The sequence below is a fragment of the Pan troglodytes genome, chromosome 2 (genome assembly GCF_028858775.2).
Source record: "Pan troglodytes isolate AG18354 chromosome 2, NHGRI_mPanTro3-v2.0_pri, whole genome shotgun sequence".
Classification (NCBI taxonomy): Eukaryota; Metazoa; Chordata; class Mammalia; order Primates; family Hominidae; genus Pan; species Pan troglodytes.
This window is the reverse complement of record NC_086015.1, coordinates 145,633,530-145,649,361: the sequence shown is the minus strand read 5'-3', so window position 1 is coordinate 145,649,361 and position 15,832 is coordinate 145,633,530. Positions and strand designations below refer to the sequence as shown.

At 36.9% G+C, this 15,832-nt stretch overlaps 1 protein-coding gene across 20 annotated transcripts in view; it reads left to right on the top strand.

Moving 5' to 3' along the window:
• Window positions 1-15,832, top strand: part of XRN1 (5'-3' exoribonuclease 1) — a 144,222-nt gene that overhangs the window by 9,656 nt on the left and 118,734 nt on the right. For 15 of the 20 annotated variants that reach the window (XR_010155350.1, XR_010155347.1, XR_010155348.1 and 12 more), the window contains exons 2-5: window positions 5,620-5,852; window positions 13,340-13,437; window positions 14,643-14,752; window positions 14,849-14,959. Coding sequence is in view for 11 of the 20 variants with exons in the window: in XM_009446590.5 (XP_009444865.4) it covers window positions 5,620-5,852; window positions 13,340-13,437; window positions 14,643-14,752; window positions 14,849-14,959 (552 nt within the window). In the remaining 9 variants the exon portion in view is untranslated. The remainder of the gene's footprint in view (window positions 1-5,619; window positions 5,853-13,339; window positions 13,438-14,642; window positions 14,753-14,848; window positions 14,960-15,832) is intronic. The other 5 variants (XM_063806297.1, XM_063806296.1, XM_063806294.1 and 2 more) reach the window with 2 other exon arrangements.

Here is a 15,832-nt window from a genome sequence, read left to right as displayed (position 1 = left end):
CTAATGCTTATTCTTTTCCAGGGTGCGTAACCACCCATGGACCTCTGCTTATCGGATTAGTTACGCTTACCGATGTAGCAGTCCTGCACCTGTTTTCCCGCCTCTCTTGACCACAAAGAAAAGGGTCCGGACTGCTGGATTCTAGTGGTCCTTTACCAGCGTGCCCAACATTGCCTTTGTGCTCAGGGGTGAGTTCCTTTCCAGGGTGCGTAACCCCCCACGGACCTCTGCCTATCGGATTAGTTACGCTCCCCAATGTAGCAGTCCTGCACCTGTTTTCCCGCCTTTCTTGACCACAAAGAAAGGGGTCTGGGCTGCTGGATTCTAGTTATTTTTAGTTTTTTGAAGAACCTTCAAACTGTTCTTCATAGTGGTTGTACTAATTTACATTCCTGCCAACAGTGTACGAGGGTTCCCTTTTCTCTACATCCTTGCTAGCATTTGTTGTAGCCTGTCTTTTGGATAAAGGCCATTTTAACTGGGGTAAGATGATATCTCATTGTAGTTTTGATTTGCGTTTCTCTGATGATCAGTCATGTTGAGCACCTTGTCATGTGCCTATTTGCCATTTGTGTGTCCTTTTTTGAGAAATATCTGTTCAGATCTTTTGCCCATTTTTGATTGGATTATTAGATTTCATCCTATAGAGTTGTTTGAGCTCGTTGTATATTCTGATTATTAATCCCTTGTCAGGTGAGTAGTTTGCAAATACATTTCTTCCATTCCATGGGTTGTCTCTTCACTTTGCTGATTGTTTCCTATGCTGTGCAGAAGCTTTTTAACTTGATGTGATCCCATTTCTCCATTTTTGCTTTAGTTTCCTATGCTTGTGGGATATTACTTAAGACATTTTTGCCCAGACCAATGTCCTAGAGATTTTCCTAAATGTTTTCTTGTAGTAGCTTGTAAAGATATGTAGAAAGAGGAAAGAATATAGGATTGGTGGGGAAAATAGCAGCCAAGTCATGCAGGACCTTTTATGCTATTAAGGATTTGTAGTATCCTTTGGGTTTAGGTAAGGAAGCAATGTGATCAGATTATGTTTTAGAAAAATAGCTAAACTGTGGTGAGAGAGAAAACTGGAAGCAAGCAGTTCTGTTGGGAAACTGAGGGGCATGGACCAGTGTGGGAGATCTGGGCATAGAGAAAAGGATGAGATTACCTAAGACAGTGGAAATGGGTAAGATGGTAAGATTCTAGAAACATTTTGGATGTTAAATTAAAAAGAAAAATACCTCAGTGACTAATTGGATATGGGATTGGAGAAGGCAGAGAGTATAAAATAACCTTGAAATGTCTAACTTGCCAATGTAATAACTGAGGAGAGAAACTACATTATCAGTAATCTCTTTGTATGGGAGCAAAGTTCTACTGCATGTTCTCACTTTATTCAACACATTGGCCAATGATTAATTATTCTTTGTCTTTCTTACTAGTCTGAAACCTAAGAGAATTTTTCAAATATTTCTTCTCTAAAAGGAAAATTATATGGGGTATTTTTTAGATTATAAAGGTAATATATGCTAATTATTTTAAAAAATTCAGATAATGCGGAAAAATATAAAAACTATTGTATAGTCTAGAGGAAAGTAAAAAGCTTTCATCATCCATGGTTGACCCCTAACCATATAAAAACATGGTAACATCTTGTTTTTATATACTTTCTAACTTTTCTATGCAGATATGTATGTAAATAAATATTTCCTATAAATAGGATACTTTACCTGCTGTTTTATACCCTGCCTTTGTCACTTGATGATATATATTATGCATATTATTCCATGCCAAATATGAATCTATTTCATAATTTGTAATTGCTGTGTTGAATTCCATTGTATGGATGTACCATCATCAGTTTTCTATTTTTATCTTTTCTGTACAATACTGCCATGAATATTTTATACTTCATCTTTACAAGTTAATCATATCTGATTATTTTTCAGGATAAATTTTCATTAGTAGAAATCCTGGGTCAAATTTTAATTTGTACTTTGTGATTAGTTATGCCAATTTACATTCTAGTCTCAAACTATTGGGTATAAACCCTATTTCTGTTTTTCTAGCTCCACGACTTTTCTCTAAAATTAGAATGCTAAATATTTATCTTTTAAGGTTGTTATAATTAAGTCAGAGAATGAATATACATATTTAGCCTAATGTTTAATACCTAATAATTGCATAATAAATGCCAGCCATTGCTTTTAATAACATGAAATATGTGCTTCCCCAAAGCCCTGTTAATACTGGGTAACATCAGTCTCTTTAATTTTTACTAATGTGGGAAAATGATGTGTTATTTCAATGAGAAATTTTGGATGGTGAACATCTTTTCATGTGCTTATTAGACTTATGACTTTTTTGTTTATTCATTTCTGAATTGCTTTCCATTTTCTGTGATTGCTTTAAAAATTTGGTTTTTTTTTTGTTTTGTTTTTTTTTTTGAGGTGGAGTCTCGCTCTGTCGCCCAGGCTGGAGTGCAGCGGCACGATCTCAGCTCACTGCAAGCTCCGCCTCCTGGGTTCACGCCATTCTCCCGCCTCAGCCTCCCGGGTAGCTGGGACTACAGGCGCCCACCACCACGCCCAGCTAATTTTTTGTATTTTTAGTAGAGATGGGGTTTCACCATTCACAGAATGGTCTCGATCTCCTGACCTTGTGATCCACCCGCCTTGGCCTCCCAAAGTGCTGGGATTACAGGCGTGAGCCACTGCACCTGGCCTTTTTTTTTTTTTTTTTTTTTTGGGGGGGTGGGGACAGTTTCACTCTGTTGCCAAGGCTGGAGTGCAGTGGCATGATCTCAGCTCACTGGAACCTCCACCTCCCAGGTGCAAGCGATTCTCATGCTTCAGCCTTCTAAGTACCTGGGATTACAGGCATGCGCCACCACCCAGGCTAATTTTTGTATTTTTGGTAGAGATGGTTTCACTTTGTTGGCCAGGCTGATCTTGAACTCCTGACCTCAAGTGATCCACCTACCTTGGCCCCCAAAGTGCTGGGATTACAGGTGTGAGCCACCGTGCCCAGTCAAAAATTTGCTCTTTTTCTTATATTTCAGTATTTCAGTATTTTTTATGTGTTAGAGATGTTGACTTCTTTTTTTTTTTTTTGATACAGAGTCTTGCTCAGTTGCCCAGGCTGGAGTGCAGTGGCTCGATCTCCGCTCACTGCAAGCTCCGCCTCCTGGGTTCATGCCATTCTCCTGCCTCAGTCTCCCGAGTAGCTGAGACTACAGGCGCCTGCCACCAAGCCCAGCTAATTTTTTTGTATTTTTTTAGTAGAGACGGGGTTTCACCGTGTTAGCCAGGATGGTCGCGATGTCCTGACCTCGTGATCCGCCCTCCTCGGCCTCTCAAAGTGCTGGGATTACAGGCGTGAGCCACCGCGCCCGGCCAGAGATGTTGACTTCTAATTTGCAAACATTTCCCTACGTTTTGTCATTTTTAATTGAATTATATATGGCGCTTTTTAACCCTATATATGTAAAACAATACATTTTTAGATAACTCTACCATTTATTTGCTTTATGATTTCTGGCTTTTCCTACCCTAAGAGTTTTAAAATATTTGTATGTAATTTTTTTGTTACATTTCTTACAGTAAAATTTTTAATCCTTCTGGAATTTCTTTTGTTTTAGCGTAAGATGGAGTTTTATTTTTTATATACTAAATTTCCATTCAAACCATCTGTCTGATAACTTATCTAGGGCAAATTTCCTTTGATTCTTCTTTTTGTTTGTTTGTTTTATAGAGACAAAGGGTCTTACTCTGTCTCCCAGGCTGGAGTTTGGTGATGCAATCACCACTCACTGCAGCCTTGAACCTGTGGGTTCAAAGATTCTCTCACTTCAGTCTCTCAAGTAGCTAGAACAGACACGTGCTGCCACACCCAGCTTACTCTTCTTTTTAATACTCGTCTTGGCTATTATTGCGTATTTATTCTCCTAGGAAAACTTTGGAAAATCGTTCTGTAAAATGTAAAAAAAAAAAAAAAAAAAAAAAAAAGTGTAAAAAAAAAAATTTGATCAAGTCGTTGATGCTGAGGCCAGGCGCAGTGGCTCACACCTGTAGTAATCCCATCACTTTGGGAGGCCTGGGCAGGCAAATCGCTTGAGCTCGGGAATTCAAGACCAACCTGGGCAACATGGCTGGTATTTTTTCGTACAAAAGATATGAAAATTAGCGTGTGAAAAAGATATGAAATTATCACGTTTGTTGGCATGTGTCACTGGTCCCAGCTACACTGAAGGTTGAGGTGGGAGGATTGCTTGAGCCTGGGAGGTGGAGGCTGCAGTGAGCCGAGATCGCACCACTGCACTCCAGCCTGGGTGACAGATCGAGACCATGTCTCAAAAAATAAAAATAAAAATAAATAAAATACCCCTGTTGAAAAGTCACACTGAGATTTTCATTGAGGTTTTAAGATTTCTTGGAATAAACAGTAAATCTTGAGTGCACTTTAAAAATCTCATGGTTACAACTGTCATTTCAGTTCAGCCTGTTAGTAAGAACATTCCAGAATTTTTATGTTATTCTTGTACATACAATACTATATAAATAGGTATTTCATAAAAATATGTTTTGATGGTGTTCATTGATTCAGAGACCAAAACTTTTCACTCCCAAAACTCAAAGGCATGCCATTTTCTCAGTAGCAGGAAAATATATTGTTACTTGTACGTGTTGTAAAACTTGAATTACTGTTTCAGAAGTGATTTCTATTATGTTTATACAAGGAAAAAATTCAAAGTAATTTACTTTAATGAATATGTAAGGCAGACTCTATTCTAAGATTCTTTTATTACAGTACAAAATATAACTCTTTAGCTTCACCCATTTCAGTTCCATCTTAATGTGTATTTGTTTCAGTAATGTTCCCCTTCCTCACAAACATTTACTTTTTTTTCTTTTTAGTTAAAAAAATTTTTGTTCCTGGTGGGACCAAGAGTTCCAACACAAACATTTAAATAGAGGAAAAATAAATGAGAGAGCCATTAAGGTCTTCTTATAAAAGCAGATGTTTGTTATTCGGAGCTTACAAATTATTAACCCACATATCACAAACAAGAAATCTGTTTTTCAGGTTTCAGTTTCATAAATTTCTTGGCATAATCTAACATTTTAAAAATTAATATAACCAATCAGTGACTGCTTCAGTGAAATTAAGTATACAATTAGGCTTTACATCATATGTTAAATGTTTCAGTAACCATGTACAAACAGCCTTTTGATGTAAATGGGCTTTTTGTTACCCATTATAGAGGAAATTGAGGTTTTGAGGAGTTAGTGTCAAATGGTAGGAAGGAACGAAACTAATATTTTGAGTACCAAATGAACCAAGCACTTTATTTGGTGTTTTCTTGGAGCTTATTATTTTGAATAAGTAGATTATTTTCTGACAGTAAATTTGATCAAGTCATTGGTGCATTATATAAAACCAAATTTGTCACCATATTACCAATTCTTTACTTTTTGTATTCATCTGTGATTGTTTACTCAGTTTTTGTATAATAGAATACACAAATCCTGCTTTTTATCATTCTATAATCACTTTTCCCTGCTGCTTAAGATATCTGTAGTTGATTAAAATAAATGATCTCAAGCATTTTTCTTTGTTTTTCAGATTCCTGAATTTGACAACTTGTACCTGGATATGAATGGAATTATACATCACTGCTCCCATCCTAATGATGATGATGTTCACTTTAGAATTTCAGATGATAAAATCTTTACTGATATTTTTCACTACCTGGAGGTGTTGTTTCGCATTATTAAACCCAGGAAAGTGTTCTTTATGGCTGTAGATGGTGTGGCTCCTCGAGCAAAAATGAACCAGCAGCGTGGGAGGCGTTTTAGGTAAAACATTTATGTTTTATTTTGGAATATTATTTAGCTTAGTAAAAATATGTTATTTTAAAGATAATTGATTTAACACAATCTTCTGTTCATGTTTATTTTCTGCGTAAACTCCCCCAGAAATGGAAATATCTCAGTGTCATATTTTACCAGTCGAGTAATGAGTTAGGAACTCAGTGAGATGTCCTTTCTCAAAACATATGTTGGAGGTTCTCTTGTTCGTTTGTTTCTTTGTTTGTTGAGACAGAATCTCACTCTATCACCCAGGCTGGAGTGCAGTGGTACAGTCTTAGCTCACTGTAATATCTGCCTCCCCAGTTCAAGTGATTATCGGTGCCTCAGCCTCTTAAGTAGCTGGGATTACAGGCAAGCGCCACCGGACCCAGCTAATTTTATATATATATATATGAAATAAATTTTATATATATGAAATAAATTTTATATATATAAAATAAATTATATATATAATAAATTATATATATATAAAATAAATTTTATATATAAAACATATTTTAATATATTTATATATAAAATGTATATTATATATTTTATATATAAATATATTTGTATATTTATATATTTTATATGTATAATTTATTTATTTTTGCATATATATGCAAAACTCCGTCTCAAAAAATTATATATATATTAAAATATATATAATATAATATATTATATAATATATTTATATATATTATATAATATATAATATATTATATGTTATATATTATATAATGTATTATATTATATATTATATATTATATATATTATTGTATATATTATATAATTTATATAATATATATAAATATATATTTTTTTAATATTATATGTAATTTTTTTTTTGAGATGGAGTTTTGCTCTTGTCGCCCAGGCTGGAGTGCAATGGCGCGATCTCGGCTCATTACAACCTCCGCCTCCCAGGCACAAGTGATTCTCCTGCCTCAGCCTCCCAAGTAGCTGTGATTACAGGTGCCCGCCACCACACCCAGCTAATTGTTGTATTTTTAGTAGAGACGGAGTTTCACCACGTTGGCCAGGCTGATCTCAAACTCCTCATCTCAGGTGATCCACCCACCTCAGCCTCCCACAGTGCTGGGATTACAGGTGTGAGCCACTGTGCCCAGCCAATTTTTAATATTTTTAATAGAGACAGGGTTTCACTCTGTTGGCCAGGCTGGTCTTGAACTCCTGACCTCAAGTGATCTGCCTACCTTGGCCTCCCAAAGTGCTGGGATTACAGGTGTGAGCCACCACGTCTGGCCAGGTTTTGGTGTCACCTGGGGCTCTAAGAATACATCACTGTAGTTACAGTTCAGCAATTAGGAAGCTACTGCTGCATCTGTTAGTTCCCAAGCTACAGTGCAGTTGCTAGATCTGTACTGAAAAAAACTGATTCCCTGTTCCTTGCTTATAAAGTCACACTTTTGTTTTCTGTCACTAGTTTTTATACTTCTCATTGATAATTTGCAAATGATAGTACTGTAGTAGAGAAAAGCTCCAATAGTAGTCTGCCCTGGGATGGTAACTAGAAAGTGAACTAAGAGATTCTTCTAATGAGAACATTATTGACACTTAACTTAATTCAACAAACATGTATTGAATGCCCAGACTCTGGGTTAGATGCTGATTTTTGACTGAGCAAAAGTCCAGACTGGGCAGAAAGGCAAGTGAGATCAGAATGCAATTGATGGACTGTGAGAAGTGAGCTAAGTTAGGAAATTCAGGGTATTATCAGCACCACTGTGTGACTTAGGCGGTAGGAGAAGTAAAAGGATGAGAAGAGGTTACACACTAGGATTTTAAAGTTCATTCCTGGACATGTGGAATATTTCTATGTAACAGTGAGATCAGGCTGTGTCCCGGTTCATGGGTAACAGAAGTAAAGGTTAGAATTGAAGGCAAGAAATCCCTAGTGGAGAGTGTTTGACGGGTCATTAGCATAATGAGTCCTTCAATCATAATGGCAAGTAAAGGAGTGGAAAGACCATCTGCACATCCAATGTGGAAGTCATCAAAGAAGGTGGGACGGTGCTTTGAAGAAGGCTGCCGGTGAGAGGAAGAGGATGGCAAAAAGTACTGATTTCAATATCAAAAGAAAAAAGATACTGAAATTTTTAGAAAGACTGTGAGATCTTTGAAGGCAAGGGCCGTCTCTGAGTAATATTTAAATTCTCAAATACCACCCAAGACTTACTCTATCAGAATCTCTAGTAGTTGAGAAACTCCTGGGAACTATTTTTTACCATACTCCCCTGGTATTTGTTTTTTTTTTTTTTTTTTTTTTTTTGAAACTGTGGATGTGAATCTTTATTTTTCTTTCTTTTTTTTTTATTATACTTTAAGTTTTAGGGTACATGTGCACATTGTGCAGGTTAGTTACATATGTATACATGTGCCATGCTGGTGCGCTGCACCCACTAACTCGTCATCTAGCATTAGGTATATCTCCCAATGCTATCCCTCCCCCCCCCACCCCACCACAGTCCCCAGAGTGTGATATTCCCCTTCCTGTGTCCATGTGATCTCATTGTTCAATTCCCACCTATGAGTGAGAATATGCGGTGTTTGGTTTTTTGTTCTTGTGATAGTTTACTGAGAATGATGATTTCCAATTTCATCCATGTCCCTACAAAGGACATGAACTCATCATTTTTTATGGCTGCATAGTATTCCATGGTGTATATGTGCCACATTTTCTTAATCCAGTCTATCATTGTTGGACATTTGGGTTGGTTCCAAGTCTTTGCTATTGTGAATAATGTCGCAATAAACATACGTGTGCATGTGTCTTTATAGCAGCATGATTTATAGTCATTTGGGTATATACCCAGTAATGGCATGGCTGGGTCAAATGGTATTTCCAGTTCTAGATCCCTGAGGAATCGCCACACTGACTTCCACAATGGTTGAACTAGTTTACAGTCCCACCAACAGTGTAAAAGTGTTCCTATTTCTCCACATCCTCTCCAGCACCTGTTGTTTCCTGACTTTTTAATGATCACCATTCTAACTGGTGTGAGATGGTATCTCATTGTGGTTTTGATTTGCATTTCTCTGATGGCCAGTGATGATGAGCATTTTTTCATGTGTTTTTTGGCTGCATAAATGTCTTCTTTTGAGAAGTGTCTGTTCATGTCCTTCGCCCACTTTTTGATGGAGTTGTTTGTTTTTTTCTTGTAAATTTGTTTGAGTTCATTGTAGATTCTGGATATTAGCCCTTTGTCAGATGAGTAGGTTGCGAAAATTTTCTCCCATTTTGTGGCCATACTTCCCAAGGTAATTTACAGATTCAACGCCATCCCCATAAAGCTACCAATGACTTTCTTCACAGAATTGGAAAAAACTACTTTAATGTTCATATGGAACCAAAAAAGAGCCCGCATCGCCAAGTCAATCCTAAGCCAAAAGAACAAAGCTGGAGGCATCACACTACCTGACTTCAAACTATACTACAAGGCTACAGTAACCAAAACAGCATGGTACTGGTACCAAAACAGAGATATAGATCAATGGAACAGAACAGAGCCCTCAGAAATAACACCACATATATACAACTATCTGATCTTTGACAAACCTGAGAAAAACAAGCAATGGGGAAAGGATTCCCTATTTAATAAATGGTGCTGGGAAAACTGGCTAGCCATATGTAGAAAGCTGAAACTGGATCCCTTCCTTACACCTTATACAAAAATCAATTCAAGATGGATTAAAGATTTAAACGTTAGACCTAAAACCATAAAAACCCTAGAAGAAAACCTAGGCATTACCATTCAGGACATAGGCATGGGCAAGGACTTGATGTCCAAAACACCAAAAGCAATGGCAACAAAAGCCAAAATTGACAAATGGGATCTAATTAAACTAAAGAGCTTCTGCACAGCAAAAGAAACTACCATCAGAGTGAACAGGCAACCTGGTATTTGTTAAAGTAGTTTTTGGGAGCCACTAGACTAGAAAATCTAGTGTTAAGGAGGGATTTTATAAACCTACTACATCAGTCTGGGTTCAGTTGCAGGTGATAGAAAGCACTCTAGCTATTTCAGACAAAAAGGGGTGTAATTCAGGGAATTGGGTGTTTATAAAAATCACTGTAAAGCCAAAAGGGCGGGAATCTAGATGAGCCGTAAGGGATAACTTCCCAAACAGCACTACAGAACTGACTCACCAGTGGCAGAACTATTACCACATTCAGGTAACATGAGGAGTTCAGAGCCCCCTACCAAAATGGGTGGTTTCGGGAACTTACTCCTTTATCTGTGATCCAATAATTAAGAAGCTGTCACTTGGGGCTCTAAGAATACATCACTATAGTTACAATTCAGCAATTAGGAAGCTACAGCTGCATCTGTTCCAGAGCTACAGTGCACCTGCTAGATCTGCACTGAAAAAAACTGATTCCCTGTTCCTTGCTTATCAGCACCTCTAAAGATACTGAATACTGGGATCTTCTTTACCATTGCTGAGATATACAGACATACCAGAGCTCCAGTGCCTCAATTGTGATGCAGGCACCACCACACTTCCACTTTCCAAACCTTATATGGAGGCATCTAATTGGCAAAATCTGAGTCATATGAAGACTCTTAGCTTCAGGGAAGCCTGAGAACTTTCTAACCTACCTGGTATCAGAAGGTAAACTAAAAGGAAATGGAATGGAAGTTGAGGGCCAATGCATTATAACCACCACAAGCATTTATTAAATACTGTGCTGGTATTGAGCACTACATTTTTCCTAGAAATCCCCTAGTCAGTTTTCTGCCATTCTCTACAGTGATGACCTTCTCCATTCATAATTCCCTGTTTTACTTATTTCTAAATCTGCCTTCTTTTATCCCCACCATGCCACTAAAATTTCCTGACAAGATTACAGCTAAATCCAGGCCGGGCGTGGTGGCTCGCACCTGTAATCCCAGCACTTTGGGAGGCCGAGGCGGGTGGATCACAAGGTCAGGAGTTCAAGATCAGCCTAGCCAAGGTGGTGAAACCCCGTCTCTACTAAAAATACAAAAACAATTAGCCAGGTGTGGTGGTGGTCGCCTGTAATCCCAGCTACTCGGGAGGGTGAGGCAGAGAATTGCTTAAACCCAGGAGGCGGAGGATGCAGTGAGCCGAGATCCCACCACTGCACTCCAGCCTGGGCGAGAGTGAAACTCTGTCTCAAAAAAAAAAAAAAAGAAGATTATGGCTAAATCCAAAGAATACTTCTTTCTTCAACTTATTTCATTTATCCACAGCATTTAACAGTGTTGACCATTCTTTGCTTGAGCTTCTCCCTTTCCTTGACCATCATGTAACCACATTCTCTCTTTGTACTTTCTTAGTCTCCTTGTCTTCTTTTCTTCCTTTGTGTTTCTTAAATATTAATGTTTCTTAAGTTTCTGTCCTAGGCTCTGAGTGATTTCATCCAATGGCTTTGATTACTATGTCTCTGCTGATGACTCTAAATTTATCTTTCTGGTGGATCGCTTTCTCCTAAGCTCCTATATATCCAAATGCCTACTGAATGTCTCCTTTTGGAAACCCCAGATATACTTCAGGGTTAACATATTTAGAACTGAACTCATCTTCCCCTTAAAACAGTCTGCCTTCTGTGTTTCCTATTTCAATGAATGGCAACACCTGCCACTAGCTACCTAATCCAAAAGTCCAAGAGTTATTTGGACTTCTCGCTCTTCCTCATTCCTCACATCCAGTCCTCTTTATCCAGTCTCAAATTTGTCACATCTGTCTACTTCTTTTCATCTTTAATGCTACTGTCTCAGCCTAGACTACCATTATCTTAATCTAGATTACTTCAATAGTCTTACCTTGTTCCTGTCAAACATTTTCTTTATTGCATCCAGATTAAACATTATGGCTGTTTAATTTTCTACCTCCCTACTAGAGTGTAATCTCAGAACATAAATTTTTTTTTTTTTTTTTTTTTTTTTTTTTTTTGGAGAGTCTTGCTCTGTCTCGCCCAAGCTGGAGTGCAGTGATGTGATCTCGGCTCACTATGGCCTCTGCCTCCTGGGTTCAAGCGAATCTCCTGTCTCAGCCTCCCAAGTAGCTGGGACTACAGGCCGCACCACCACACCTGGCTAATTCTTTTTGTATTTTTAATAGAGATGGGGTTTCACCATGTTGGCCAGGCTGGTCTCAAACTCCTGACCTTAGATAATCCACCTGCCTTGGCCTCCCAAAGTGCTGGGATTACAGGTGTGAGCCACCGCACCTGGCCAAGAATAATTTCTCTTTTGTTATATCCCAAGACCTTGTGACATAACAACATTGAATAATCGTTTGGTCAGCCAAAGAAGGAAGGGAAGAAAAGAGGAAAGAAGACATTGCAGATAATACAAACGAGTTGATATCCTCAGAGTTTTTGTTATGTTAAAGAGGTTGGTGAGAGAGAAGTTAAACTTGAAGAAGAGTTTGTTCATCACAGAAATAGAATTCTGTGGGGCACAGTAGATGAAGCTAGTAGCAAGGCTGTAGAAACTATACTCAAAGCAGAGCTTCCTAACTTGTATGCCATGTGGCATGCTGGTACGCTGCAAAGGGGTGGCAGTAGAAGTCAGGCAGGTAGTAGGACACCCATATTCAAATCCAGGTTTGCCTGACTGTAAAACTCAGGTTCTTTCTAGTAAATTCTGTTGCCTCAAAAATGTGATGATTTTGCAGTTGATTTCATTAATGTCATTAGGCTTTCATTTTAAATGTTTTTAGGAAACACAAAGATAGATATTTCAATTTTATAATTGTATTTTTATGTAATCTTAGGGATAATTTTAATGATCTTAAATGTATACATTAAATGATGATTAAGATCATTAAATGTCATTATCATTAGATGTATATATAATGAACATTTAAAGCTATACTTTTGATCTTATTTTTAGAATGAATTTGCCATATATTTGTGACAAGAATTATTTTATGTTTTTAGCATTCTGTTAAAATGTCCTACTTCTGTATTCCTAATCCGAAAAATTCAATTTTTTTTTTTTTTAAATGAGACAGAGACTCACTGTGTCACACAGCCTGGAGTGCAGTGGGTACAATCATCACTCATTGCAATCTTGAGCTCCTGGGCTCAAGGGATCCTTTTGCCTCAGCCTCCCAACTAGCTGAGACTATAGGCACATGCCCCTGTACCTGGCTAATAATTTTTTTTATTTTTGTAGAGATGGGATCTTGCTTTGTTGCCCAAGCTGGTCTTGAACTCCTAGACTCAATTGTTCTTCCCACCTTGGCCTCCCAAAATATTGGGATTACAGGCATGAGCCACTGCACCTGGCCTGAAAAATTCAATTCTTTAAATAAACAAAACAGACAAGTCTGAGGCTCACTTTTATCAATCATAATCATTTCAAAACTTGTATGTTTTGAACGTTAAAACTGGTGAATTACTATTTTAGTTATAAAGGCACCTACATAGCAGTTTATATAAAGATCTTCACTTTTTTTCAGAAAACTTAAGGTACTTTTTTCCCTTAACCTTTAAGGTCAGCAAAGGAGGCAGAAGACAAAATTAAAAAGGCAGTAGAGAAGGGAGAAACTCTTCCTACAGAGGCCAGATTTGATTCCAACTGTATCACACCAGGTAAATTCACTGAGAGACAAATTATGACAGAATTGAAATATAAATTGAAAACTTGGTTTTTAAATGTATTTTATTTTCTATGCTCTATTTATTTTGGCCTTAGGGTTCCATTTACTGTATTTTCCCACTTATGTTTGCTCATGAGACGATTTGGTCACCTTGGTCATAAATACTCCTACAAAAACTGTAGGGATTTTCAGATGTAGATAAATTAGAGCAGATATGGGCAGGAATCTCCCAGGTGGACAGAATTGCAGACCTTGAAGAAACTTATGTTTATATATCTTTCTGTCCTATTCCTGCCATTTATTTATGTTAAAACAGACTCAGTGAGGTTGTAGCTTATCAAGTTGATGTAGCTAGATTGTGGTAGTCAGAGTAAGAAACTGATTCTCCTAGTCCAGGGCACTTACTACTCTGCTTCTCAAAATTAGTTAAGATTTTTATGACTTTAAGGAAAATGAATTTATCAGTATTATGTTTAATTTTGTATGCAGCAGCATACTCTATATACTTCTACAACCTTTGTCTAACATCATATAATTCTTTACTTTGAATGAAAATCTTAAAATCTAACTTTCTCATCAGTTCTTTACTAACAGTGGTAATTTGCCCTTTCTTTAAGTGCATTGGTCACACATTGCTCAGTTTAACAACCGGTTTTATCCTGATTGTGGTTTTAGACTGTATTGCTTTTGACTGTTGACCATCTGAGCCTTTCCCAAAATGTAATCATTATAGACTCAGGTTCCAAATTAATAATAATTTTTCAGAATAATAATTTCAGTAGTAATATTATTATTATTATTGACAATCTGATTTAAGCTGCAAGCCTTAAAAAAAAAAACCTTCAGAATTCAGCAGAAGAAATAGAAGGTTGGGGTTCATTAGAGATCTCAAACTCTGCCCTTATATGAAAATTCCTGAAGCACAGTGCTGAGACACTAGTAAAATTCCTTGACTTTCCCTGTGTGACACTGATTCTATTTAGGGGGACTGGTGACATTAGAAACAGTTGTGATATTTGCAAGGGAAAAGTACATTACTTGTTTTTCAGGATAAGCAAGAGAGCTTTTGACCTTCTTTGGAGATCCTATACCTACCTAGCTATTCCCTGCGTACTCAGATTCAGTTATGTGTTGTCACTGAGAACTTAATGTTTTTATGTCTTTCTTAGATTAACCTTTTTAAAATATTATTTTTAGGAACTGAATTTATGGCCAGGTTACATGAACATCTGAAGTATTTTGTAAATATGAAAATTTCCACAGACAAGTCATGGCAAGGAGTTACCATCTACTTCTCAGGCCATGAGGTTATTATCTTTTTTTATTTAAAGAGTTTTAAAAAATTATTTAATATTCTCAAGCATATACCATATTACTGCATTTTAAAAAACAATTTTATTTAGACTCCTGGAGAAGGAGAGCATAAAATCATGGAATTTATCAGATCCGAGAAAGCAAAGCCAGATCATGATCCAAACACCAGACACTGTCTTTATGGTTTAGATGCTGACTTGGTAGGTATAATTTTTATTATTATAAACTTATGCATTGATAGTTAAATGTCTAAGAGATTTCATTTTGTACAGGAAGCTTACTGGCTGTGGCAACAAATATTGGAGACACAATAATGATTGCTACTTCTATCATTACCAAATTTCTAAAAATCATTGGAAAATGAGCTTTTTAGCCATAGTTTATTGACCAACAGATCTCTATAATTAGTCTACAGATGTGACTAATCTTAGTGCTGTGAATACTTTGCCGAGGTCAGAGAAATGGGGCTGCTTTTTTACCCTCAGGCTTAATACTTGGCTTTTAATACCTCCTTATCTGAAAACTCCATGCTCCATATACCTTTAGTAGACTTTTTTTGGCATTAACTTTTTATTATGGAAATTTTCAAGCATAAACAAAAATAGAAAAGGTAATATAATGAACATCGTATACCCTTCATCTAACTTAAATAATTTTAAATTTCTACCCCTTATCATCTGTCTCCTCTCCCTCCTACCCGCTCCCCGCCCGATTATTAAAGCAAATCCTAAACATTTTATCATTAATTTGTATATGTTTCATAATGTTTCTCTAAAGGATTAAGGTGTTTTTTTAAGAAAAAATATATAACCACAATGCCATCATCCCACCTAAAACAGAAATTAACCTTTTCTTAATATAGAAATAACCAGTTAGTATTATCATTTCCCTGATTGCCTCATAAATGTTTCATTTTGTTTTCTTGTTTGAATCAAGATTGAAATAAACAGTATGCAAGTACATGGCGTTTGATTGATATGTGTCAACAGACTGTTGACTTACTTGGGGTATTAGAATACTGTGTGAGAGGCCGGGCAAGGTGGCTCATGCCTGTAATCCCATATCTTTGGGAG